The sequence below is a fragment of the Bubalus kerabau genome, chromosome 4 (genome assembly GCF_029407905.1).
Source record: "Bubalus kerabau isolate K-KA32 ecotype Philippines breed swamp buffalo chromosome 4, PCC_UOA_SB_1v2, whole genome shotgun sequence".
NCBI lineage: Eukaryota > Metazoa > Chordata > Mammalia > Artiodactyla > Bovidae > Bubalus > Bubalus kerabau.
The window spans coordinates 167,699,313-167,726,603 of record NC_073627.1 but is presented as its reverse complement, the minus strand read 5'-3'; the positions used below and the strand labels follow the sequence as shown (position 1 = coordinate 167,726,603).

Sequence of the window (27,291 nt, the reverse complement as noted above, 5' to 3'; positions counted from 1 at the left end):
TCATAGAAACATTATCATGGTTTGTAAGATTATGGGAGAGGTTTCTTTCTCATTTTTTCAAGTTTCAAATGAATATGTATTTTATAATTAGAAGCAATGTGATTATAATCCTTATTGAGGATATCTTCTGATGAATAAAGAATTTTTCTATAAATTTTTCTCCATAAATTATCTTGGTATATCTATCAAAATAATAACTAAGAAAACTTGACATTAAGGTTGGTTTTAAAAATTATTTTGATAAATTTTATTTTAAAGAGGAAATTGTTTTTGATTTTTTCCAGTGCCTATTGAACTTGCAGCTCTACCTTAAAAATTTGGCATTTTCAACATGACTAATAAACTCTAAATACAATTGTTTTGAAAAAAGAAAGAAAGAAAGCAATTCTTTGTTCTTGAAACCAAAGACAAAGGATCATACGGCCCCACTTCCTCTAACTTACTTCATTTGGTTTGACTTAACTTTGACATCTATTCCGTGTCCTCTTTCAGTAATAACCTGCTTGACATTGATCTCAACATTTCATTAGGAATTCATGCTGGAAAGAAATTACTCTGAACATTTGTACCTTGTTCTTACAGTAAATGAAGTGTCATTTGCATTTCATATCATTTTTTGCTAACTTGTAACCCCTTGAAGACTGGTACTTTTCCATTATTATCTCAAAGACATTTATTATCATTTTCCCTCTTGATTTATGCTGAGACTTCAGTGATTGAGCCATGATTCTCAGGGTCATTATATAAAATTGCATAAGTGCTCCATGAACAACAAATTTTCTTTAAACTTCTGGACAACAAGCTGAAAGGAGTTGGTTTCTTAGCTTTCCCCTTTAAAAGGGACTCTGTTATTTTAATAGAACATTTTTAGCTACTGTGGTTTGATTTTCTGGATGTGAAAAGGTACAAATTTAGATTTCAGAAATGGCATTTTACAGTGAAAAGAATACCAGCTTTAGAAATGACAGACCTGAGCTCTCATTCAGTACTCAGATACTTACTTACTGTGTATTCTTAGACATATTACTTCACTTCTCCAGGCTTCTGTTTTCCCATCTTAAAGTGAGATTTAAACCCTGCCCCCCAACTGTCTTTCGTATTATAAGGATGAAAAGTATAATGTCCCGAGTACCATGTCTGTAGTAAATGCTCAATAAATGGTAGTAGTCGCTCACATCTTTGCTTTCTGCTTTGTCAGTTCCTATGGTGGTGGAACAACTGGCACATGAACGATGAATTACCAACTTGTCTCTGAGCTTGGGAATTTAATTTAGGAAGCTATGATGTGGGACACATGAGCTCTTACCTGTACGGAAGCCTTGAAAATTCAACTGCTTTCTTATTGTACACACGGCAGGGTGCTCAGTCACACATTTGTAGTGACTGTGTCCAACAGCTGTCGTAATTGACATGTTAACTATTTTAAAATACAGCCAAAACCCTATGGCTGATTAATGTTGTTAACTGTGAAGCCCATTGGTTTTTAAGTTCAGTAACTCTTCACTGAGCCATTACCAAGTTCTTGGATACAGAATGAAAAGGACAGGCAAGACTCCTGGTTGCATGGAAATGGCTTTCAAGCGAGGAGAGAGTTAAGAAAAAAGCAGATCTGTGAATAAATACAATAAGTAGAGCTTGTCCACAGTGTTGGGGGACTCAGCTGGGGAGTAACAGAGAACTTATTGAGATAGAGTGATCCTACTCCTGGAAGGCCTAGGGCTGTGGCTGACATTTAAACTTCAGTGAGAAGCAACTTCTGCAGAGCAGGGGCAAGACTGGTCCAGGAAGCCAGAAAAGCACAGACAAAGCCCTAGGTCTAGAAACATGGACCATCTGATGGAGAGCTGGGCTGTTTTCAGGGCCGTGATAACCTTTTCTTCTATCATCCCAGTTATTGGATAAGTATTGAAGTTAGGCTTGTGATAATTTGATACTTGTTATCCATATATTAAAACATTCTGGAACAAGATAGTCCAGAAGATTATATATAGGCAGGCATAGTTTCTACTAAAATAGGTTTACAAGTCACTAAATAGAAGCTATTCAGTACTCTTGTTTGTTATTTTAAATAATGATGATGAGAGTAATAACACCAGTGTTTCTGTATATTGCGGTAGTAGTCCTCGGAGAGCCATGGAAATATTAGAAAACTAAGCAGAACTGGGGAATTGGGGATGGTGTCTTTTTCCTCAGGCTCTCATGAACATTATTAATGTTCTCATCATCTAGGTCTACAGGGTGTCTTAAGTTCAGGTGGCTCTGGAACCTGAATCACAAACTTGACTCCAGAATTTTTGCTTATCTTGGGAGCCTCAGTGACTAGGAGTTACTCATAGGACCTTCCCCAAAGCCAGCACCTTCCTTGCCTTAGGTACTCTCTGTCTTCTGTCCCTTTGTGTTCCCTTTCCTCTACTCAAAGGCACTCACTGCTCCAGTTTCCCCAGCAGTATCCTCTCAAGGTCTCACTTTTGGAAGACAAGAGCCAGAAAGGGAAGTTGACTGTGGGCAAAAGAATTACCTTGACTATCTGCTTTGAATAGGTTGGAAAAAACACAGGTGAGAACCAGACCCTCATACTTGCCAACAGGAAGCACAGAATGTAATATAATATATTTTCTGTTTTTGAAACTGATGTTGTGTTTTATCAAAGCTATCAGATCAGATCAGATCAGTCGCTCAGTCATGTCCAACTATTTGCGACCCCATGAATCGCAGCACGCCAGGCCTCCCTGTCCATCACCAACTCCCGGAGTTCACTCAGACTCACGTCCATTGAGTCAGTGATGCCATCCAGCCATCTCATCCTCTGTCGTCCCCTTCTCCTCCTGCCCCCAATCCCTCCCAGCATCAGAGTCTTTTCCAATGAGTCAACTCTTCGCATGAGGTGGCCAAAGTACTGGAGTTTCAGCTTCAGCATCATTCCTTCCAAAGAAATCCCAGGGCTGATCTCCTTCAGAATGGACTGGTTGGATCTCCTTGCAGTCCAAGGGACTCTCAAGAGTCTTCTCCAACACCACAGTTCAAAAGCATCAATTCTTCGGCGCTCAACCTTCTTTACAGTCCACCTCTCACATCCATACATGACCACAGGAAAAACCATAGCCTTGACTAGACGAACCTTTGTTGGCAAAGTAATGTCTCTGCTTTTGAATATGCTATCTAGGTTGGTCATAACTTTCCTTCCAAGGAGTAAGCATTTTTTAATTTCATGGCTGCAGTCACCATCTGCAGTGATTTTGGAGCCCAGAAAAATAAAGTCTGACACTGTTTCCACTGTTTCACCATCTAGTTCCCATGAAGTGATGGGACCGGATGCCATGATCTTCGTTTTCTGAATGTTGAGCTTTAAGCTAACTTTTTCACTCTCCACTTTCACTTTCATCAAGAGGCTTTTGAGTTCCTCTTCACTGTCTGCCATAAGGGTGGTGTCATCTGCATATCTGAGGTTATTTATATTTCTCCCGGCAATCTTGATTCCAGCTTGTGTTTCTCCCAGTCCAGCATTTCTCATGATGTACTCTGCATATAAGTTAAATAAACAGGGTGACAATATACAGCCTTGATGTACTTACTCCTTTTCCTATTTGGAACCAGTCTGTTGTTCCATGTCCAGTTCTAACTGTTGCTTCCTGACCTGCATACACATTTCTCAAGAGGCAGATCAGGTGGTCTGGTATTCCCATCTCTTTCAGAATTGTCCACAGTTTATTGTGATCCACACAGTCAAAGGCTTTGGCATAGTCAATCAAGCAGAAATAGATGTTTTTCTGGAACTCTCTTGCTTTTTCCATGATCCAGCGGATGTTGGCAATTTGATCTCTGGTTCCTCTGCCTTTTCTAAAATCAGCTTGAACATCAGGAAGTTCACGGTTCACATATTGCTGAAGCCTGGCTTGGAGAATTTTGAGCATTACTTTACTAGCATGTGAGATGAGTGCAATTGTGTGGTAGTTTGAGCATTCTCTGGCATTGCCTTTCTTTGGGATTGGAATGAAAACTGACCTTTTCCAGTCCTGTGGCCACTGCTGAGTTTTCCAAATTTGCTGGCATATTGAGTGCAGCACTTTCACAGCATCATCTTTCAGGATTTGGAATAGCTCAACTGGAATTCCATCACCTGCACTAGCTTTGTTCGTAGTGATGCTTTCTAAGGACCATTGACTTCACATTCCAGGATGTCTGGCTCTAGGTCAGTGATCACACCATCATGATTATCTGGGTCGTGAAGATCTTTTTTGGACAGTTCTTCTGTGTATTCTTGCCATCTCTTCTTAATATCTTCTGCTTCTGTTAGGTCCATACCATTTCTGTCCTTTATCGAGCCCATCTTTGCATGAAATGTTCCCTTGGTATCTCTGATTTTCTTGAAGAGATCTCTAGTCTTTCCCATTCTGTTGTTTTCCTCTATTTCTTTGCATTGATCGCTGAAGAAGGCTTTCTTATCTCTTCTTGCTATTCTTTGGAACTCTGCATTGAGAAGCTATACATGTACATAATTCTATGAAAATAGCACTTCTCTATATTTGTCTTCTTCAAGGCAACAACTTGCAGCACTTCTAACAGAGTCTTTTAGTCTTTTTTTTTTCTTTTTTTTTTCTTTTATTTTATTTTTAAACTTTACATAACTGTATTAGTTTTGCCAAATATCAAAATGAATCCGCCACAGGTATACATGTATTCCCCATCCTGAACCCTCCTCCCTCCTCCCTCCCCATTCCATCCCTCTGGGTCGTCCCAGTTAGTTCTATATATTTAAACCAAACTTATGTTGCTATTTCTTTGTAAAAAGTACTTTAAATACTAATATTATTTTAAGTACTACACTATGGTAGATGCAGATTCATTGCTATCCACATGTCTCATTTTTTCCTTCTCTCAATGTAATTGTATGACCATATAACAATTATTGGAGGACTACAGTCCACCAGGTTGTAAAGAGTCAGACACAACTGAGCATAATGATGATTTATAGAAGGGCTTGAAGTCTTATGGCACTTTCCTGGTGGCTCAGCAGTAAAGAATCCACCTGCCAATGCAGGAGATGTGGGTTCAATTCCTGGTTCGGAAAGATCCCCTGGAGAAGAAAATAGCATCCCACTCCAGTATTCTAGAAAATCCCATGGACAGAGAAGCCTGGCAGGCTGCAGTCCATGGGGTCGCAAAGAGTCGGACACAACTTAGTGACTAAACAATGACAAACATGAAGTATTATATGATTAGTTTCTTGCACAATATTTTCTTGTCCTTGGAGTTAATCTTGTTATTATCCTTTGCTTAGGTTTCTATGTACTGATCACTCATTCATTCATCCCCAAACTTAATACTAAGTTGTGTAAATTTAAAACATATAAGGTAGTCTTACCAATTTCATCTCTTCAAAGAACTTTCTTCTGGACTCTTTTAGCCTGCTCCAACTTGGGCCAGTAAGGTGGACACGGAGATGTGTTGCCTAGAAGCCCCTTCAAGGAGGAACCTTTTGTTCCAGCTGCTGGGAATGAGTCAGCAGACAGCCTCCAGCTGTCAGCGTCTTCATCTTCTGTGTCAGCTGCAGAGAACTGTCCCACCCAAGAGCATGCCTTTGGGTGGTCCATATCTAGCGACTGATAATGGAGAGGTTATAACAGTCACTTCAGCCCACTGAGGAGCAACTCCAATGGACTCCAATGCTCCAGAACTCCCTAAGGGATTGGCCAAGACTTTATTGTATCTGCATCATAACTCAGCTTCTCCTTCTGCTCAGTTTTGCTTCTTATCTCTCACTTTTCCCCAATTCCTGAGAAGTACTGACTTCTAATAAATTCTCTACATTCCAAACTCCTTCTCAGCCTCTGCTTCTGGAGGACCCAACCTGAACTAGTTACTCTCATAAGGCTTCTGCACAGGAGTTTTCTTACAACACCCCTCGCGGTCACCCTGGAGATTCCCTCTTATGTATTGCTATGCTGGGTTCTCTATTTCTTGGACCTACTGCCTTTTTTTCTTTGGTTTACTCTGTTGTTTTGATGCAGCACATTCTCTAGTAGTTTCCTGAGGAAAATACATGGAAGATCAAGTTTTTTAAACCATGCGTGTCCAAATATGGGTTTATTTGCATCACATTTAATCAATAGCTCGGTTGGATATAATCTTCTCGGTAGGAAATAATTTCCCTGCAGAATTTTGAAAGCATTGCTCAATTTTCTTTTGTCTCCAGGATTTCTGTTTGAAACTATGATGTCGACATAATTCTTGCACTTTTATATGAAAGCTGTATTTCTTCTCTGCAAACTTGTAGGATCTCATTTGTTCTCTTTGTTTTAAAATAATTGCTTCCAGTTTAGGATTCTGCTAAGTCTATTCCAACTGATCCAGTTTCTTTCCAGACCTTCCAAATTTCTGTTGCTCTTAGCTTCTTTCTATTTCTTTGTCTCTGTGTCTTTATATCTCAAAACAAACAGGCAGACAGACAAATAATAACAAAGCACTATAGTGCCTAATAGCATTTAACAACACTTTTGGGAAAGAGAAAGCAGAGGTTAAATATGTGTGTTCAGCTTAGCATATTTAAGTAGAAGTAGAATTTTATTTTTTTGAGGAAAAGTTTATCTGGTGAAGCTGCTGTTTGTATCTTTCTTCCTTCCCTTCTCCTCCCTCCCCCACTTTTTTTTTTTTTTTTTGACTCTTTTCTATTAGCACTAATTGCATAACTATACTACATCACCTCTGGTGTCTATAAAGTCATTGATTTGGTGCCTTTGACTCTACATCTCCAAGATTAGGGTGAAGATCTCTGCTTTCTCCTGATTCCAATCCTGTGCAGACTGTGCTGAGCTTAACCAAACTGTTGCCCACAGTGAGGAGTTCTGCTTATGCATTAGAATTAAGCTGGATAACTGTGAGTTTCCTTAAGACTCCGAGTCAGGAATGTCTGTCTTCAATAAGAGTACGGAGTTACAGGTCCCTCTAGGAAACAGAAATAGTGGAATAGAACCTTAAGAATACTATTGAAGATTCCTACCAACAGTCACTTTTTTGGTGGGAATGACTGACAAGGTGAAAAACAGAACCTCTTTATCTGAAATGAATCAATAATTAATCCTGAGAGAAATGACAGAACATGGATTCTAATGAATCAGTTGCCTAATTCTTTATATCCTTTGGCTATATTAGCATGATCTATATATCAGGTACAACTATTTAGCATTATGTGTCAAGTTATGTGAACTCATAGACCATAATTGTTATGGGGTTTAATTAGTTGTGAAAATGAGGAATAAAGCTGAAAGCTTTTAACTTCTTGTTCTGTGTGTTATAGTGATAAAGGCAGTAGCAGAAGAACAGAAACCCCTGTTTTGTTTTTGTTTTAATTTCATCCACTATGCTTTATAGCTTTGGGTAAGTTACTTTATCTAAGATTTATGTTTCTTCGTTGCAATTTGGAGAAAATATTAATTTCTCCATAGGGTTGTTATTAATGAGTTAAAGTATGTAAAGCTGTGAACACAATGTCCATATATGACAGATGTTCAGTCAATGGTAGTTTTCTTCCCTGTGCCATCTATATTTGGCCAAGAACATAGGGATTTTTTGTGTGCAAGAAAGTATTGGTGGCACACTTCCTTCAAAGAATCCACAAGATAAAGAAGTTTCATCTGTATTAACTGAATTGTGAATTCAGATATGTCTTAAGCTTCTTCATACACATTCAATCCTCAAATTAAGTCCAGTCAATTTCAGGTGGCATGGAGGCCTCAGAATCAGGGAAGATTTCATAACTAGAGTTAACTGCAGCAAAGAAAATTAGGTCTGTAAATAAGAATGGACAGCTAAAGCAAAGATTAATTTTAATGGCATGCATTAAGAATATGCAGTTTGAGATTGGCAGTGGAGAATTCTCCCTGAGAACTGGCTTTAGGCAGTATGGGTCTTGACAGGGGAATTCACATGGGCAAGGGCATTTATTCAATACACCTTTTCTATCCCAAAGACATTAGTGTACCGAGAGACCCACAGTATCAGGGAAAGTGGCCTATTTATTCACATCTAATCATCATATGTACAGTCTATTCCCATTTAATATAATTGTCAGGAGTAAAGACTCTCTTGGTATAACTTAGAAGTGACAAGGAAATTGGATGGAGCTTTGTATGGTTGACTCTGGAAAAACAATGAAAGAGAGACTAGAAATCCTTAAGTTAAATCCTAATATCTAAAAAGGCTTGGAAGGTTTGTGTCCACATAAACAGTGATAGTGGGAAGGAACCCAGTTATTTATTGAGGACGTTCACAGGATCCTTGTTTTGGGTTAGATTCTGGACTAAAGAATGAAACCACTATAATCACCAACTCTTCTTCATGATTGTGGATAGGGAAAAACCAAAGAGCAGGGAAATGCTGAGGTGTGTAGATGTTTAGAACATCTGCTTTAGAACTGTTCAACTAATGTTGATTCTCTGGGCAGGCCAGAAAAACACAACTTTTTTGTACTTCATTTGAAGAAATCCAGTTACAACTAACTATATTTGTCCTTGCTAATGAGAATGTTAGAAAAGATGAATGAAAGTTATCTGAAAGTTTTAGAAAGGAGAATATGCAAAAATATTATAGTTTTTACATTTCAAACTATACATTTAAGTAATAAATTGATCAAAATCTTATTTTATTAACTACACTTTCTTAGCTGAAAGATATCTTTCTCTAAGTTCATATTTTCTAAGAAAATGCAGTTCCCCATTTATTGAGAGTACTCTCTTATTCTTCTATTAAACAAAGTATAGGTTTTTGGTGTATAGAAAATTGTGTCTTCTAATATCACATACTCTATATTTGGTATGTTTTTACAGAAAATGTAAATATGTGATTAGTGGTTATTTAATAGTCAGGTATTTGATAGATGGACATAATCCTGAGAATCAAGGATGAGATGGGATTTTTTTTTTTTTTTTGGTGGAAGGGGAGGCTTTTCCCTGTAGAATTATGACAAGATTTGAGGAACCTATTCATGTCCTAGGAACTATCTATAGATTGAATTGGTATCATGTATACACAGGGAATATTGGACTAGTCCAGAAAGTTTCTTTCACTTTAAAATGTTGTCCTTACATTTGAGGAATTTATAGCCATTTTTTTCTGTTATGAATTTTCAATATAATCTGTCTGCCACCTCGTCTGGTGCATACAGTTGTGAATGGGAAACAGACACTAAGGTCTCCTTGGCTCAGATAATGAAATTAAACTTACAAAGGGTCTATAATGTGGTCAAGGCCATGCAGCTGGTTAGCAATAGAGCCAGGGTTAAAACCTGAATTGGTCTGATTTCAAAGCCCAAACTCTTTTTACTGGACCATATTGCCTTTCAACTGAGCAGATTTGCTTTTTTATACCATGCTTTCAAAGACTGAGTTCCCATGAGAAGGCAGCAAGAATGTGTGTTCACGGGGAGGTAGAGCTATGTTTCTGGTGTTGCTTGGAGCCTCAGTAATCAGCTATTCAATGCAATAAAGGAGAGCGTTAAGTGGTGCCAGTGTGGAGAGGAAATGACTCGGAACCAGTAAGGAGCTCCTGCAAGCCTGGAAAGAACTCTGCCTGGGGAGTCAAGCGGCCAGGCATCTTATTGCAAATCAGTCATCAAACTTACATGTGACCTGAGGGAAGTCCCTACCCTAGTCTGTCCTTTATTCTCCCATTTGTGAAATGAAAAGGTGAAACCAAGCCCCAGAAACAAACTCAGTATCTGTTCGGGTTTCCTAATCCAACTGTGCAAGACAGCCACAGGCTATGGAAAAAAATGAGACCGAAGGCTTCATTGTTATCACCAATTGTATTTCTTTGGCAAATTATTTAATCTATTTTCCTCTCCAAATTATATTGATGAAGAAATCACAATATTCTCTCATTTACTTTCCCAAGAGGCAAGTAGTACTATAAACCCATTTTCTGATTGGATTAGCATGATATTAGTTTCACTGTTGAAAAACAACATGGTAAAATATACACAGAAAAATAAAAAACTTTCTTTGTAAATCAAAAGTATTTTGAAATAGCCATGGAGAAATTGTATTATTGAATGGGTCCCAAGGACCCATTAAGGACAGTTTTCACCATAGACATATCCTGAATGAGATATTCAAGGAGATTTATTAACAAAGTTATATATATATATATATATATATATATATACCCCTCGTCCAGGTAAGAGGCATTGGCTGCACTTTGCTGGAGCAGCCGTGAAGAGACACCCCACGTCCAAGGTAAGAGAAACCCAAGTAAGACGGAGGTGTTGCAAGAGGGCATCAGAGGGCAGACACACTGAAACCATACTCACAGAAAACTAGTCAATCTAATCACACTAGGACCACAGCCTTGTCTAACTCAATGAAACTAAGCCATGTCCGTGGGGCAACCCAAGATGGGCGGGTCATGGTGGAGAGATCTGACAGAATGTGGTCCACTGGAGAAGGGAATGGCAAACCACTTCAGTATTCTTGCCTTGAGAACCCCATGAACAGTATGAAAAGGCAAAATGATAGGATACTGAAAGAGGAACTTCCCAGGTCAGTAGGTGCCCAATATGCTACTGGAGATCAGTGGAGAAATAACTCCAGAAAGAATGAAGGGATGGAGCCAAAGCAAACACAATACCCAGCTGTGGATGTGACTGGTGATAGAAGCAAGGTCCGATGCTGTAAAGAACAATATTGCATAGGAACCTGGAATGTCAGGTCCATGAATCAAGGCAAATTGGAAGTGGTCAAACAAGAGATGGCAAGAGTGAATGTCGACATTCTAGGAATCAGCGAACTGAAATGGACTGGAATGGGTGAATTTAACTCAGATGACCATTATATCTACTACTGTGGGCAGGAACCCCTCAGAAGAAATGGAGTAGCCATCATGGTCAACAAAAGAGTCCTAAATGCAGTACTTGGATGCAATCTCAAAAACAACAGAATGATCTCTGTTCGTTTCCAAGGCAAACCATTCATTATCACAATAATCCAAGTCTATGCCCCAACCAGTAATGCTGAAGAAGCTGAAGTTGAACGGTTCTAAGAAGACATACAAGACCTTTTAGAACTAACACCCGAAAAAGATGTCCTCTTCATTATAGGGAACTGGAATGCAAAAGTAGGAAGTCAAAAAACACCTGGAGTAACAGGCAAATTTGGCCTTGGAATACAGAATGAAGCAGGGCAAAGACTAATAGAGTTTTGCCAAGAAAATGCACTGGTCATAACAAACACCTTCTTCCAACAACACAAGAGAAGACTCTATACATGGACATCACCAGATGGTCAACATCGAAATCAGATTGATTATATTCTTTGCAGCCAAAAATGGAGAAGCTCTATACAGTCAACAAAAACAAGACTAAGAGCTGACTGTGGCTCAGACCATGAACTCCTCATTGCCAAATTCAGACTGAAATTGAAGAAAGTAGGGAAAACCACTAGACCATTCAGGTATGACCTAAATCAAATCCCTTATGATTATACAGTGGAAATGAGAAATAGATTTAAGGGCCTATATCTGATAGATAGAGTGCCTGATGAGCTATGGAATGAGGTTCGTGACAGTGTACAGGAGACAGGGATCAAGACCATCCCCATGGAAAAGAAATGCAAAAAGCAAAATGGCTGTCTGGGGAGGCCTTACAAATAGCTGTGAAAAGAAGAGAAGCGAAAAGCAAAGGAGAAAAGGAAAGATATAAACATATGAATGCAGAGTTCCAAAGAATAGCAAGAAGAGATAAGAAAGCCTTCTTCAGCGATCAATGCAAAGAACTAGAGGAAAACAACAGAATGGGAAAGACTAGGGATCTCTTCAAGAAAATCAGAGATACCAAAGGAACATTTCATGCAAAGATGGGCTCGATAAAGGGCAGAAATGGTATGGACCTAACAGAAGCAGAAGATATTAAGAAGAGGTGGCAAGAATACACAGAACTGTCCAAAAAAGATCTTCACAACCCAGATAATCACGATGGATTTGATCACTGACCTAGAGCCAGACATCCTGGAATGTGAAGTCAAGTGGGCCTTAGAAAGCATCACTACAAACAAAGCTAGTGGAGGTGATGGAATTCCAGTTAAGCTATTCCAAATCCTGAAAGATGATGCCGTGAAAGTGCTGCACTCAATATGCCAGCAAATTTGGAAAACTCAGCAGTGGCCACAGGACTGGAAAAGGTCAGTTTTCATTCCAATCCCAAAGAAAGGCAATGCCAAAGAATGCTCAAACTACCGCACAATTGCACTCATCTCACATGCTAGTAAAGTAATGCTTAAAATTCTCCAAGCCAGGCTTCAGCAATATGTGAACCAAGAACTTCCAGATGTTCAAGCTGGTTTTAGAAAAGGCAGAGGAACCAGAGATCAAATTGCCAACATCTGCTGGATCTTGGAAAAAGCAAGAGAGTTCCAGAAAAACATCTATTTCTGCTTTATTGACTATGCCAAAGCCTTTGACTGTGTGGATCACAATAAACTGTGGAAAATTCTGAAAGAGATGGGAATACCAGACCACCTGATCTGCCTCCTGAGAAATCTGTATGCAGGTCAGGAAGCAACAGTTAGAACTGGACATGGAACAACAGACTGGTTCCAAATAGGAAAAGGAGAAAGTACATCAAGGCTGTATATTGTCACCCTGTTTATTTAACTTACATGCAGAGTAAATCATGAGAAAGTCTGGACTGGAAGAAACACAAGCTGGAATCAAGAATTCCAGGAGAAATATCAATAACCTCAGATATGCAGATGACACCACCCTTATGGCAGAAAGTGAAGAGGAACTAAAAAGCCTCTTGATGAAGGTGGAAGTGGAGAGTTAAAAAGTTGGCCTAAAGCTCAACATTCAGAAAACGAAGATCATGGCATCCGGTCCCATCACTTCATGGGAACTAGATGAGGAAACAGTGGAAACAGTGTCAGACTTTATTTTTCTGGGCTCCAAAATCACTGCAGATGGTGACTGCAGCCATGAAATTAAAAGACACTTACTCCTTGGAAGGAAAGTTATGACCACCCTAGATAGCATGTTCAAAAGCAAAGACATTACTTTGCCAACAAAGGTTCGTCTAGTCAAGGCTATGGTTTTTCCTGTGGTCATGTATGGATGTGAGAGTTGGACTGTGAAGAAGGCTGAGCACTGAAGAATTGATGCTTTTTAACTGTGGTGTTGGAGAAGACTCTTGAGAGTCCCTTGGACTGCAAGGAGATCCAACCAGTCCATTCTGAAGGAGATCAGCCCTGGGATTTCTTTGGAGGGAATGATGCTGAAGCTGAAACTCCAGTACTTTGGCCACCTCATGCGAAGAGTTGACTCACTGGAAAAGACTCTGATGCTGGGAGGGACTGGGGGCAAGAGGAGAAGGGGACGACAGAGGATGAGATGGCTGGATGGCATCACTGACTCGATGGACGTGAGTCTGAGTGAACTCCGGGAATTGGTGATGGTCAGGGAGGCCTGGCGTGCTGCGATTCATGGGGTCGCAAATAGTCGGACACAACTGAGTGACTGATCTGATCTGATCTGATATATTATAAGCAAGCTATCAAAAATATCATATCAAACCGATTAAGCACAACTGCCCAAGTATAACTGGAACTCATTGATACTCGAGGCTGGTGAGGTGTTCTTAGGTCTCCAGCTCTCAGGGGGATGGATTGAGCAGCCTGCCCTGGGGCAGTCCTTAATTCCCAGGGCGTTTTTGGTGAACTTGTCCACAAAGTTTCTCTAGCCCTCTGGCCCCTCCAATAGCAGAGTGTCTGGGAACCCAATACAGCTGTCCTCATTTTGAATTGTAGAGAAAAGGGGGTTATAAATATTCTTTTTTCCTGAATTATCTGAGTAGAAACATTGCTCAACACTGAGAGAGAAACACAAAATTTTGAATCTGAGCATTTTATAGAGAGGAGTCTTGTGGTTATGAAGTTTTACAAACCATAGGAAAGAGATAAAGGCCACAAGAGTGTGACTTTCTGACCTGTGCACTGAGGGTGGGGGGAGGGGGGGAATCAGGGGCAGAATGGAGGCAGACCAGTGTCAGATAGATGGTAGAATTTCATGTCAGTGCAATGTCTTGGTGAATAAGCCAGAAAAACTAAAGTTTCTATCAGGAATTGAGAGAGCCCGAGGTGATGAAGACTGCCACCACCACCAATGAATTAATAAGAATGAAAACAGTGACAAAAAGCAATAATAACAGTGACTGTTTTGCCCTTTTTAGACACACAGCATTGCCTGGAGAGGAATCCTCCCCCCAAAAAAGAAAGAAAAAAGGAAATAGGAGTTCAGGAAGATGGTCTTGACTTGGATCCTGTTCCCATTATGCCTACATACAAAGGGGACCTTTCATCTTACAAATAAAATCCAAATTTGATGGAGTTCCTCTGCATTATGAAACTACTTCCCTACAGCACTTTCAAAGGGGAGAGAGAAATTTGGCTTAAAACTGCAGCATGTAAATATGCAACAGGGGGAACCAGGGCCTCACTGTTCAATCCTACAGGATATTCATGGAGAAAACTGTTTTGCTTGTCAGGCGGTCTCCCTTCTAATTCTGGAAAAGCTACCCTTCATTCCAATTCTTAAATGTCAGGTGAGAAGTTGTTGATATTATCTGCCTCAGCTGTCCGAAAGGATCATTAGGGGATAAAAGGGGACTAAGGGTGCTAGAAAACCCAAAGAACTCTTGCTTTTCAGTACTTGAGCCAAAGAATCAGTTCTGTACAAATGTGGTGGAGAGAATAATTGCTAAACTTGGTCAATAATTTTCAAGGAAACAGGAAAAGTGGAATGACAACCCATCTGTTAAAACTAGGCTTAATTGAGGTTGACCAGTAATGAGGGGTGACAGGCCCCAGGCTGTGATCCTTCACACCTTTCCTGGGGTTAATTCTACTCTTCTTAGAAGCCTAGCCTTCCAAACAGATTGAACAGTGATTTTTTGGCCAACGTACCTAAGTTTCTTCTTGGTGCCAGCCAGCAGCTCCTTATCATGCAGGTAGTCTGGGGAAATGGCTTTGACTAGTTTCTGGGGAACCAGGTTCTTGCTCAGGGGGTCCTGGTCTTGCCCAGTATCCACGTTGTGATTGGCCATTATTGACCGCTTGCATCTGGTAGTAGGCCTTGGTGAACCTGCAATCTGCCAAACCACTGAAAAATAAAAATCACCATCATTTTGAGAATGAGGGCTTAAGACAAAGGCCAAGGTCATTGTTAACTCCTCCTGATTGACCCTCACGGAAGCAAGAGTCCAGGAAGTCTCCTTTTCCAGGTAGTCTGCCTCAAGGAAAAAGCCTGCTGAAGGAATTGCCGTGAGTGGGAATTACTTGGAGCCCTCAGCACCACCTTCTGTCTCTGTCAGAGGGAGGAGATGCAGGAGACACTGCTGGGCTGGGTGATGAACTTGTGGTTTCTCCAGTGAAGTGCTTCTTTTCATCCCAAGGCAAAGCTTCTTGTCTTCCTTTTGTGCAGTCACTTTTTATCCAATTGTGATGTCCTGGGGTCTAAGCACTTTTCACATATCAAAGTTGAAGTTCCAAACAATGGGAGAGAACAGAAGTGTTTCAGGGGCTATAAAATCTTTATCTAGGGATATGCCATCTTAATAATTTTAAAATTTGCTGAACACTCGTCTTTCTTCCAGCTACCAGTAGTTCATCTAGCTCACCATCTAGCTTCTGTCAGCTTCTAAAAACCATAATTATAAAAGCCCCTGGAGTGGACAAATTGGTGGAAGAAAACCTGTATGGTAAGGACGTGGCATTTGGGTTTTCCAGCCAGCACTCAGAAGAGCTTTTCATGCCTCTTAGCCCTTCAGGCAGGTACAGGGCACTCGGCCCATCTCCTACCCCGTGTGAGGACATCCTAGCCGGGAGGGATACACGCCACTGGCCCCCAGTGGTCAGCCCTCATGGGAAGTAGTGCAGCAATGCCTCTCCCCACATTCAAGTTTCTGAACCTTAGCCTTCCCATGCGTAAAATGAGTGCAGTAACAATAGCTTGTGAATCAAGCAAGATAATGTGTTTAGTTTCCCAGCACAGTTTCTAATTGATTCCATTCTTTTGCTTTCTCTCTGCTCTTTCCATTTTTGAATTAGAACCAATCTAAAGTCACTATGGAATCAACCTCCACACCCACAGTCTTCTAATTCTCCCCTCTCTTGAGGAAGACAAGAAAAGTCCACACTTTTTCTCTCATAAAACTGGAGCTCTGAGCTCGATGCTCTGTGATGACCTAGAGGGGTTGGGAGGGAGGCTCATGAGGGAGGGGATATATGTGTACTTACAGCTGATTCATATTGCTATACAGCAGAAACCAACACAACATTGTTAAGAAGTTATACTGCAATTAAGAAAAATAAACTGGGCCTCTTTATGATCTGGTCTGGGTGCTCTCTCCCTATCAACGTACCTCCCATGCCCCTGTGCCCTCAGACCCTGAACTCCTGCCAGAATGGCCACTGCGTTATCGCCCCTTGCCCTGGGCCCTCTGGCTGCTGCACTCTTCTCGCTGCGTGAATCATCCTGTTCTGTAATGTGCCATGTCTGCCTCCTCTTCTGTGCTGGAAGCTCCTTGAGGGGAGGGACTAGAGCTTGTTTGTATTTGATATCAAGTGCCTAGTAGGTAGCCAATACACTTATGGTTAATAAAACATTCAAGCAGACTCTGGGGGTTTGTAATAATGGCCTGAATATTTTAGAGGGATACTTTGATTTCTTTGAAGACTTCTTGCCAAATAAATACATATGATTTCATTTTAGAAGGAGGATAATTGATTTTTCTTTTTGAGCAAGGAAGACACTAGCTTTTTTTATCCTTCTTACTGATGTGTGGTGAAGGACATAAATTGCACAGGAAACAGGACACAGAGACATAAACCTGCTTAATCCAATTATATATTTCAATCAACAGACAGGGTCCCAAGAGAGGAGAGGATGATGTGCGGATGGAGATGCGGATGGAGACCACTGAAGGGGAGCTAGGAGGCTGTGTGCTTCAGTTTTCTTGAGAAAGAGAGAGAGAGAGAGAGAGAGAGAGAGAGAGAGAGAGAGAGAGAGGAGCCAAGAGAGGAGAAGCAGCTGTCATAGGAAGTGAGAATCAATGTTATTTGTTACACAATATAAAACAAATCTTGAAGAGGATGTTCAGTCTTTGGAATGTTTAACAGTGAATGCATAAATAATTTTCTGAAGACAAATGAAAAGAGGCAAAAAAAAAAAAAAAAGCACACAAACAAAATGAAACAAAGAAACCAAAGAGAGGAAAACAAAAACCAGGCTTATAAAAGGAAAGACGGTTTAATTACAGCCATTTGACTGAGAAAAAGTCATGCCTGTACCCTGATGCAGAGAGTACACAACTTGACTTCTCATTCCTGAGGGGGAGAGAGGGAGAGAGAGAGAGAGGGAGAGAAGGAGAGAGAGAACCTGCAGACCACTAGGGTCGGGAGACAAAGGCGCTGTGGGGACGCTGATCGTAATGAACACAGAACCAGCCATTTCCATTTCACACACTCCATTTCAACGCAGTAACTCTGTAAAGCCAGAGTTCGTTACTTGCATTTGCAAATAAACTGAGCCCCAACACTATTTCAAGGTCAAGGATGTTTGTTTAGCTAGTTAATGGCCTAGCTGAGATTGAGCCCATGTCTACTTGACACACCTTCCACAGTTCCTCCACTAACTATCCGGTGCTCCTTCCACAATGGGACGTGACTCTACCACCTGGTTCCCCTGGCTGCGGGCTATTTGTACTGTTGGTTATGAGCCCCAGGACAGGGCCTCCCAGTTCCCCTTACGGTGTTACTGCTAATTAAGTGTTCTTTGCTTACACAGTAGCAATGGAACCTCTCTCTTGTGCCTAGCCTTGCCCTTTTTTCCTTCAGCTGAACTCTTGGGTTCTTACTTGGGACCCAGATTAATAGAACAATCATCATAACAGAGACAAGAATGTCCTGGAGAGTTTCAAACTAGTAATTATGTACCCCAGAAGTGACACTGCTTACCACTCATTTGCAAGAAGCAGACTCATGGAAAGCTGAGCGCAGGAAACACTTAGTGAACAGCATCAGTGGCTGCTGCAGCATTCGTTGTCTTGAACATACTCTATATTCTATGTATTTATCATGTTTATTACCTGTCTGCATGTCTAGAATGTCTGTTCTATAAGGACAGAGGTCTTTGTTTCGTTCATCAATGCCACTTCAGTGCCCAGAACAGGCTTTGGCAAAAGCAGACTCTCATGTCAGTTCTACCCTCACTTGCAGGAGAGGGTGATGGCACCCACTCCAGTACTCTTGCCTGGAAAATCCCGTGGACGGGGGAGCCTGGTGGGCTGCAGTCCATGGGGTCGCTAAGAGTCAGACACGACTGAGCGACTTCACTTTCACTTTTCACTTTCCTGCATTGGAGAAGGAAATGGCAACCCACTCCAGTGTTCTTGCCCGGAGAATCCCAGGGACGGGGGAGCCTGGTGGGCTGCCGTCTATGGGGTCGCACAGAGTTGGACACGACTGAAGCGACTTAGCAGCAGCAGCAGCAGCACCCTCACTTGCTAAGCACTCTTCAGCAAGTCTTTCATACTCTGAGCCTCCAAGTTTCCTTAGATAAGCAGGAAATTCATGAGATAAACAGGCTAAGGAGTAATGCAAGACCTAGCCTATGAAAAGCTCTAGACAAATATTGGTTTCTTTTCACCTCCAGTGGCCAAAGTAGTCTTCTGACAGTAATCCAATTTTCAGGAAATTTATGTAGAGAAAGGAAGAGAAAGCAAGAGAGGGAGAGGAGAGAGAGAAGGAGAGAAAGAAAGAAACAGAGCAACTGTATAGTTTGAATACATTCCATAACTTTTCTATTTCTTGCCCAGTGTGCAAAACAATACTGATGTTCCTCCCAGAAATTTTTTCCCGTAATTGCTGGAAAACTCTGTAAGTGGAGCAAGCTTTATAACTCAGGGTGGGAGTGAGGCTGGGTACAGCCACTGGCCAAGCCTTTCAAATAGTATAACAAATGATGTGTGGGTATAGCCAGGGAAAATGCACACATTCTTCATGGGTCTGGAGAAATCATGTTTGGCTCCCAGGTGCACTTGACCTGTTAACAATATTTAGACAGATTTATCAGCTGTAAACTTTGCACCAAGCAAGAAAAAAAAAAAGAACACTAATTTTTTTTCTCCTCTTAAGCATAAAGCTGAAAGATTTGTTAGCAACAGGAGGAATTCAAACCAGCTAAGGAGAGGGCTTGACACTCTCGCCTCAGTTGTCTGCTTAGGGTGCAAGGACTCCAGGCATGAAATTCACAGAAACCTGGAGAATTTCTGGGTACAAGCATTTCAGTGAGGGGTGGTGAGCCCTATTTATAAGAGCCTGGAGTGAGTATAAAAAAAGGACAGCACGTTTTTAATTAGCACCTAACAAAGAGGGAAAAAAGAAAGCACATACAAAAAAAAAAAAAAGCATAAAAACTTTGCAGAACTTTTTGTGGTTCTATTCTTTATATATTTTTATGAGATCATCTGCTTGGAAATGTATTGTTTGAAAAACTAGCGAAGTTCCTTTAAAAACGCCCTAGATCAAACTGATTGCAGTGTCAGAATACCATAAGCCTGTGTTTATGAAACATCTTTCATGATATGCGGGAAAGAGAATGGGATTTGAACTCCAGAAGTGAATCCATGCTCCACAATTTACTAGCTGTGTGATTCTGGGTGAATCACTAACCCTTTAAACCTTAGACTCCTTATCTGTAATATCAGTTCAGTTCAGTAGCTCAGTCGTGTCTGACTCTGCGACCCCATGGACTGCAGGCTTCCCTGTCCATCACCAATTCCTGGAGCTTACTCAAACTCATGTCCATCGAGTCGGTGATGCCATCCAACCACTTCATCCTCTGTTGTCCGCTTTTCCTTCGGCCTTCAATCTTTCCTAGCATCAGGATCTTTTCCAATGAGTCAGTTCTTCATATCAGGTAAAACCAAATTGAAGGGGCTGTTGTGAGAATTTGATGAGCTAATATTTGTGAAGTTGTGTTATCAATTTTCAAGTGCAATGGTGGCATTTATAAATTTTCTTGAGAATAATAGTATAAAAAAGTTTTCCTGTTTGTCTTTGGAGAGGAGGTAGACTTAATATTCACTTCTCCCTTAGCCACCCCACCCCATTTTCCGATAGAGCCAGTTAGTGTGTGTGTATGTATTATATATTACATATATATTATAGTATACTTAGTATTATATACACACACTGATATTATTATATATCTGTATAGTATATATGCTAATTATCAATTAGTATATATTATATATCTATGTAGAGAGCTGTGTATCTATATGTTTATCTGTATCTGTGTCTTGCTATTGCTGTAGCAAGAACATCCTTTCTTTAGCATTTCCACTGTCACTCGTAATCTCTTTCCTAGATGGTTGAAATAGCCAGATTGGCTGTCTTTGTGCTGACTTCCTAATCCGAAACAACCTAAATTAAATGTATATCTGACCATGTCACCTAACCTTAGGAGTCTGTAGCCCAGTATAATGTTCAAGGTCCTCAGTTTAGTCCAGTGGCTCTCAACCAGGAGATTTTGCCCCTTCAGGGCCATTTGACAACGTCTGGAGACATTTTTGTCTGTCACAGTGGGGAATGGGACGTGCATGGGCTGTTGACACCTGGTGCGTGAAGGCCAGGGATGCTGTTAAACATCCTGTAACACTCAGGACAGCCACCGTAACACAAATCATTCCGCTCAACAGGTCAGCAGTGCTGAGGTTGGAAACCCGAGTTCAGCCCATGGGAGCTCCCTGATAAGCTTCTACTCACATCAGGTTCCAGCTTCATTGCTGCCCTTACATCTTGGCCTCTAGCCAAGGTGAATTACTGTCAGATCTCTCGGTCATTTCAACAGTTCCCAAACTGTGTGTGGCATCTCTAGGCCTTTGTCCTGGCTGGCCTTCCTGCTTTGAACATGCTTCCTTTGGCTTCTTCAGCTATGAGCTCACCTTCTCATTCTCTTGTGTATCCCCTTGAGTCTTACGTCCTTTAGGAGGCCTTTCACTCCCCTTGGGCCCTTTCTCTGCATGTCCACAGCCCTCTGCCTTCTTCTCTCACTTGACTTATCACACTGTAATGAGATGGATTTTAGTCTACCATGGTATCTTTTTGGACCTGACTCTCCCACCCTTCAGTGAGTTCAGAAAAGTCTGGGACCATTCCTCCTACATCTTTGTATCCCCAGATGCTTGGCCCTATCTGGGCACATAATCTCAGTAATTATGTGTTGAGTGACAAGGAGAACAAATCCAGATCAATGGCCATCTTATAACAGAAGCTACTGGACTCTTTTGCAATGTTATAAGATGAACCACTTGAGCAAGGATTCTGTCCCATCATTCTTGTGGCTGCTGTGTGCCCCAGATTGTCAAGGATAGTCCCATTTCACTAACAGGAGTTAAAACATATTGATCCTTAGCTCCTCTAAGCCAGGAACATGCAAGGATTTAATTTTTTTTTTAATTATTCAATATAAAATTCTACTGAATCCCAACTCTTATACAACTTTGCATTATTTCCATTTTACAGATGTGGAAAATGAGGCTGGCAAGTTAAGAAAATACATTATACATAATTGATGAAGCCAGAGTTTAACCTAGGCATTCAGACCCCAGAGACCACCCGCTCAGCTGCTGTGTTGTACCCATCCTTTGTCAGATCCACTGTCCTGATTTGTGGTCCCCTGGGGACACAGTTTCAGTGGGTCTGCATTTTAGAGATGAAGAAATTGAGCTTGTAGGAAATAATCATCAATGACACATCCCCGTATAACATCCAAACTAGAAATTGAAGTCTTTCCACACAACAATATCTCAAGGATCCAACTAAGCCTATATTTGTCAAAATTTGCCCATCTGTTGGGGCAAAGAAGCCTGCATTTGCAGGTCTCACATGAGAACAGACCCTCAGAGTCTTAGTGTCCACCTTGGGGATCTGCCACAAATAGATCTTTGGTAATTACTTAAGTCCCTAGAAATCTTTCCCAGATCTGAGACAGCTTTAATTCCTGCTGGGACAAGTTCTACATCCTGGGAGGTCTTTGTGCTGAATCCCATTTGCTACAGATCTCTAAAAGCTTCCAGGCTGCTTAACTCTACCCAAACTTTTTGGTTTAAAAATACATTTCCAATCAGTGGGTCTGGGTGCATTCTTTGTGCCTAGAGAATGCCGTTCCCTTCAACTTTGGAGCAGGCTAGTACACAGCACAGACCAAAAAATGTGACATTCTGTTTCCAGACTGAATGGGCTAAAAGCACAGTGTGGGCTGAGGGGTTTCCCACACAAATCTAAGAAGAGGTCTTTGCTTTTCCAGGGTGGTCCAGTGGCCTTGGATTGCAGTTGGCCCTATTTGCTGGGGTCCTTTGGGAAATCTCTTACTGCAGAAATTCTCTTTTTCTTTCTTTACTCTATAAGGCACTTTTTCCATAGTGGAAAAATAGCCTACTTTCAAGGTTGTCATTTATAATTCCTGACGTGCTGTAGATATGCGCTTTGCAAGCACCCATCTTAACATCAGTACCAGGAAGTTCAGTTCAGTCCAGTTGCTCAGTTGTGTCTGACACATTGCAACCCCATGGACTGCAGCACACAAAGCTTCCCTGTCCATCACCAACTCCCAGAGCTTACTCAAACTCATGTCCATCGAGTTGGTGATACCATCCAAAGATCTCATCCTCTGTCCTTCTCTTCTCCTCCTGCCTTCAATCTTCCCAGCATCGGGGTCTTTTCTAATGAGTCAGTTCTTCGCATCAGGTGGCCAAAGGATTGGAGTTTCAGCTTCAGCACCAGTCCTTCCAATGAATATTTAGGACTGATTTCCTTTAGAATTGACTGATTTGATCTCATTGTTGTCCAAGGGACTTTCAAGAGTCTTCTCCAGCACCACAGTTCAAAAGCATCAATTCTTTGGCACTCAGCTTTCTTTATAGTCCAACTCTCACATCCATACAGGACTACTGGAAAAAACATAGCTTTGATTATATGGACCTTCGTTGGCAAAGTAATATGTCTGCTTTTTATATGCTGTTTACATTGATCATAGCTTTTCTTCCAAGGGGCAAGGGTCTTTTAATTTCATGGCTGCAGTCACCATCCACAGTGATTTTGGACCACAAGAAAATAAAGTCTCTCACTGTTTCCATTGTTTCTCCATCTATTTGCCATGAAGTGATGGGACCGGATGCCATGATCTTCATTTTCTGAATGCTGAGTTTTAAGCCAACTTTTTCACCCTCCTCTTTCACCTTCATCAAGAGGCTCTTTAGTTCCTCTTTACTTTCTGCCATAAGGGTGGTGTCATCTGCATATCTGAGGTTATTGATATTTCTCTCAGCAATCTTGATTCCAGCTTTTGCTTCATCCAGCAATTTCACATGATGTACACTGCATATAAGTTAAATAAACAGGGTGACAATATACAGCCTTGACATACTCCTTTCCCATTTTGGAACCAGTTTGTTGTTCCATGTTCAATTCTAACTGTTGCTTCTTGACCTGCATACAGATTTCTCAGGAGTCAGGCAAGGTGGTCTGGGATTCCCATCTCTTGAAGAATTTTCCAGTTTGTCATGATCTGCACAGTCAAAGTCTTTGGCCTAATCAATAAAGCAGAAGGAGATGTTTTTCTGAAATTCTCTTGCTTTTTCTATGATCCAACAGATGTTGGCAACTTGATCTCTGGTTCCTCTGACTTTTCTAAATCCAGCTTGAATATCTGGAAGTTCATGGTTTGTGTACTGTTAAAGCCTGGCTTGGAGATTTTGAGCATTATTTTGCTAGCGTGTGAGATGATTGCAATTGTGTGGTACTTTGAACATTTTTTGTCATTGCCCTTCTTTGAAATTGGAATGAAAACTGACCTTTTCCAGTCCTGTGGCCACTGCTGAGTTATCCAAATTTGCTCGCATATTGAATGCCGCACGCTCACAGCATTATCTTTTAGGGTTTGAAATAGCTCAACTGGAATTCCATCACCTCTGCTAGCTTTGTTCATAGTGATGCTTCCTAAGGCTCACTTGATTTCACATTCCAGGATGTCTGGCTCTAGGTGAGTGATCACACCATCGTGGTTATCTCGGTCATGAAGATCTTTTTTGTATAGTTCTTTTGTGTATTCTTGCCACCTCTTAATATCTTCTGTTTCTGTTAGGTCCATACCATTTCTGTCCTTTATCGAGCCCATCTTTGCATGAAATGTTCCTTTGGTATCTCTGATTTTCTTGAAGAGATCTCTAATCTTTCCCATTCTATTGCTTTCCTCTATTTCTTTGCACTGATCACTGAGGCAGGCTTTCTTATCTCTTCTTGCTATTCTTTGGATCTCTGCATTCAGATGCTTATATCTTTCCTTTTCTCCTTTGCCTTTAGCCTCTCTTCTTTTCTCAGCTATTTGTAAGGCCTCCTCAGACAGCCATTTTGCTTTTTTGCATTTCTTTTTTTGGGGGATGGTCTTCATCACTGCCTCCTGTACAATGTCATGGGCCTCCATCCATAGTTCTTTAGGCACTCTATCAGATCTAATCCCTTGAATGTATTTGTCACTTCCACTGTATAATCATAGCGGATTTGATTTAGGTCATACCTGAATGGTCTGGTGGTTTTCCCTACTTTCTTCAATTTAAGTCTGAATTTGGCAATAAGGAGTTCATGATTTGAGCCACAGCCAGCTTCTGATCTTGTTTTTGCTGACTGTATAGAGCTTTTCCATCTTTGTCTGCAAGGAATATAATCAATCTGATTTCGTTATTGACCATCTGGTGATGCCCATGTGTAGAATCTTCTCTATACATATTGTTGGAAGAGGGTGTTTACTATGACCAGTGATTTCTCTTGGCAAAACTCTATTAGCCTTTGCCCTGCTTCATTTTGTACCCCAAGGCCAAATTTGCCAGTTATTCCAGGTAACTCTTGACTTCCTACTTTGCATTCCAGTCCCCTATGATGAACAGGACATCTTTTTTGGTTGTTAGTTCTAGAAGGTCCTGTAGGTCTTCATAGAACCATTCTGCTTCAGCTTCTTCAGCTTTACTGGTTGGAGCATAGATGTGGATTACTGTGATATTGAATGGTTTGCCTTGGAAATGTACAGCTATCATTCTTTCATTTTTGAGATTGCGCCCACGTACTGTATTTTGGACTCTTTTGTTGACTATGAGGGCTACTCCATTTCTTCTAAGGTATTCTTGCCCACAGTAGTAGATATTATGTTATCTACATTAGACAGCTAAGGTGAGGGAAGCTTAAGAGGTAAAGTAGGTAAAGTAACTTATCCAAGTTTGCATGCCTATCCAAGCAAATACAGAGACATGATTTTAACCCAGTATCAGAGTCAGAATTTTCACACAGCATTCTTTAGCTTCAAACTCTTTTTCACCAAATGTTAATACTCAATCCCAATATGTTATAATGATCCCCTGTGCTTTGCTGTTTCTCTAATTTTTGTTCTTTAAAGAAAAATGGGTGTTCATTTTTCTTTAAAGAAAATGAACACCCATCTATCCCACAATGCTTTGCATCAAGGACTCTGTGGCTCCAGATCTTCTACTGGAAACATCTTCTCATCCCAGGGTGTACTGCCTGCCTGGCCATGTTGAAGTCTCTATTACATCCATGTTCAGCTTCCCAGGTGATCAGCACAGGTGGCTGGGTGAGCCTCCCTGTTCCCTCATAGAGTGATACCCCTCTTTCCTTTGGAGCTCAGTGTCTACCCTCAGGAGGAGTGCTGACACCTACATGATCTTTGCGTTGTAGAACACACCATCCTATTCTTGAAGTTCTTTCGACCTTACCTTAATCTTTTCTGAAGTACCATTCCCAGACAGCTTGCTTGGGTAAATTTAGTTGCCAAGAAGATATATCTCCAGTTATTTCAAATATGGAGCCAATGTGGTGCTATGTATGCAGAAAGCTGTGCTTTGACTCCATCAGGTCTGGTTCCCAGCTTTTCCAAATAGCTGTTTGAACATGGGCAAGTCCCTTAAGTTTGCTGAAGCTCATTGTCCTCATCTGTGTATGGCGATCATAAGGCCTACCTCCCAGGATTATTTTGAGAATTGCTTGGATAGAGCTTGTCATAGTGCCACCTTATAAATAAATGGTGCTCATGATGCCCATTATTATTGTAAGCACCCCTTCCCTGAAAATCTAGGTGATGCTTCATCCTAAGCAGCTTTTATAATTTGTGTGCATGGGGGGGTGGTGAATTCTTGTCTCATTCCTTCCAGGATAGGTTGGAATAAATCCTTTGTGCAAATGATACACTGTAGTTCATGAACAGACTGTGTGATTCTGTAATTTTTTTCACAAGTGAAGCTTGATATACGTGCTTATTTCACATGGTGGTGTTAAGGATTAAGAAGATCAACTGAACATTGAAATGCCTTTGTAAACTATAAAGTAGCATGTATTTCTGTTTATGATTTTTTTAATCAAATTTTTTCCATTATACTTGACATAATATAATGCTTACATTTTAAGTTTATACTTTGATGAGTTTTAACAAATGTATGGTACAAGGGCAACTGCCACCTCAATATGACACAAAATAGTTCCATCACTCCAGAAATTTCTCTCATGGTCTTTGTAGGTTCCCTCCCCGCCACCCCATCCTTGCCTAAGGCTGACAGTTACCAGATTTCTATTACAATTAATTAGCTTTACAAGATCAAGAGCTTCATGTAAATGGAATCATATTGGGTGTGTTCTATCATGTCTGGACTCTTTCACTCCATGTTTGAGACTCATTCATGTTGTTGCATCTCTTAGTAGCTCATTTGTTTTTATTGCTGAGTAGTATTCCATTGTTTAAATACACTTCAGTTTGGTTATCTACTCACCAGCTGATAAACTTTTGGGTTATTTCCAGTTTGGGGCTATTATGAATAAAAGTTACTTAAATATTCACATAAAATCATTTTGTGAATATGTTTTCATTTCTTTTAGGCAGCTACCTATGATTGAAATTGCTGAGTTGTAAGATAAGTCTATGATTAACTTTGGAAGAAACCATGTAGTGGTTGTAACATTTTACTATACAAGTAGCGCTGTATAAGCTGCCCCTTATCCTTGTCAACACTTGGTATAATTATTGGTCTATTAATTATAGCAATTTTGTAAGTATATCATGGAGTCTGATTGATGATTAAAGATGTTTACTATCTTTATTCACTTATGGTCATTCAAATATTTTCTTTAATTAGGTATCTCTTTAAATCTTTGGTGTATTTGTTTATTTTTCTTTCTCTTCTTATCAAGTTGG

General features: G+C 40.7%; 1 protein-coding gene across 1 annotated transcript in view; it reads right to left on the bottom strand.

Moving 5' to 3' along the window:
• The window catches only part of LOC129651056 (CWF19-like protein 2), an 82,164-nt gene extending 67,082 nt beyond the window's left edge, over positions 1–15,082 (bottom strand). Inside the window, exon 1 of the mRNA XM_055579781.1 lies at positions 14,943–15,082. Coding sequence (XP_055435756.1) covers positions 14,943–15,082 — 140 coding nt within the window. The remainder of the gene's footprint in view (positions 1–14,942) is intronic.
• Positions 15,083–27,291: the final 12,209 nt, after the last annotated feature.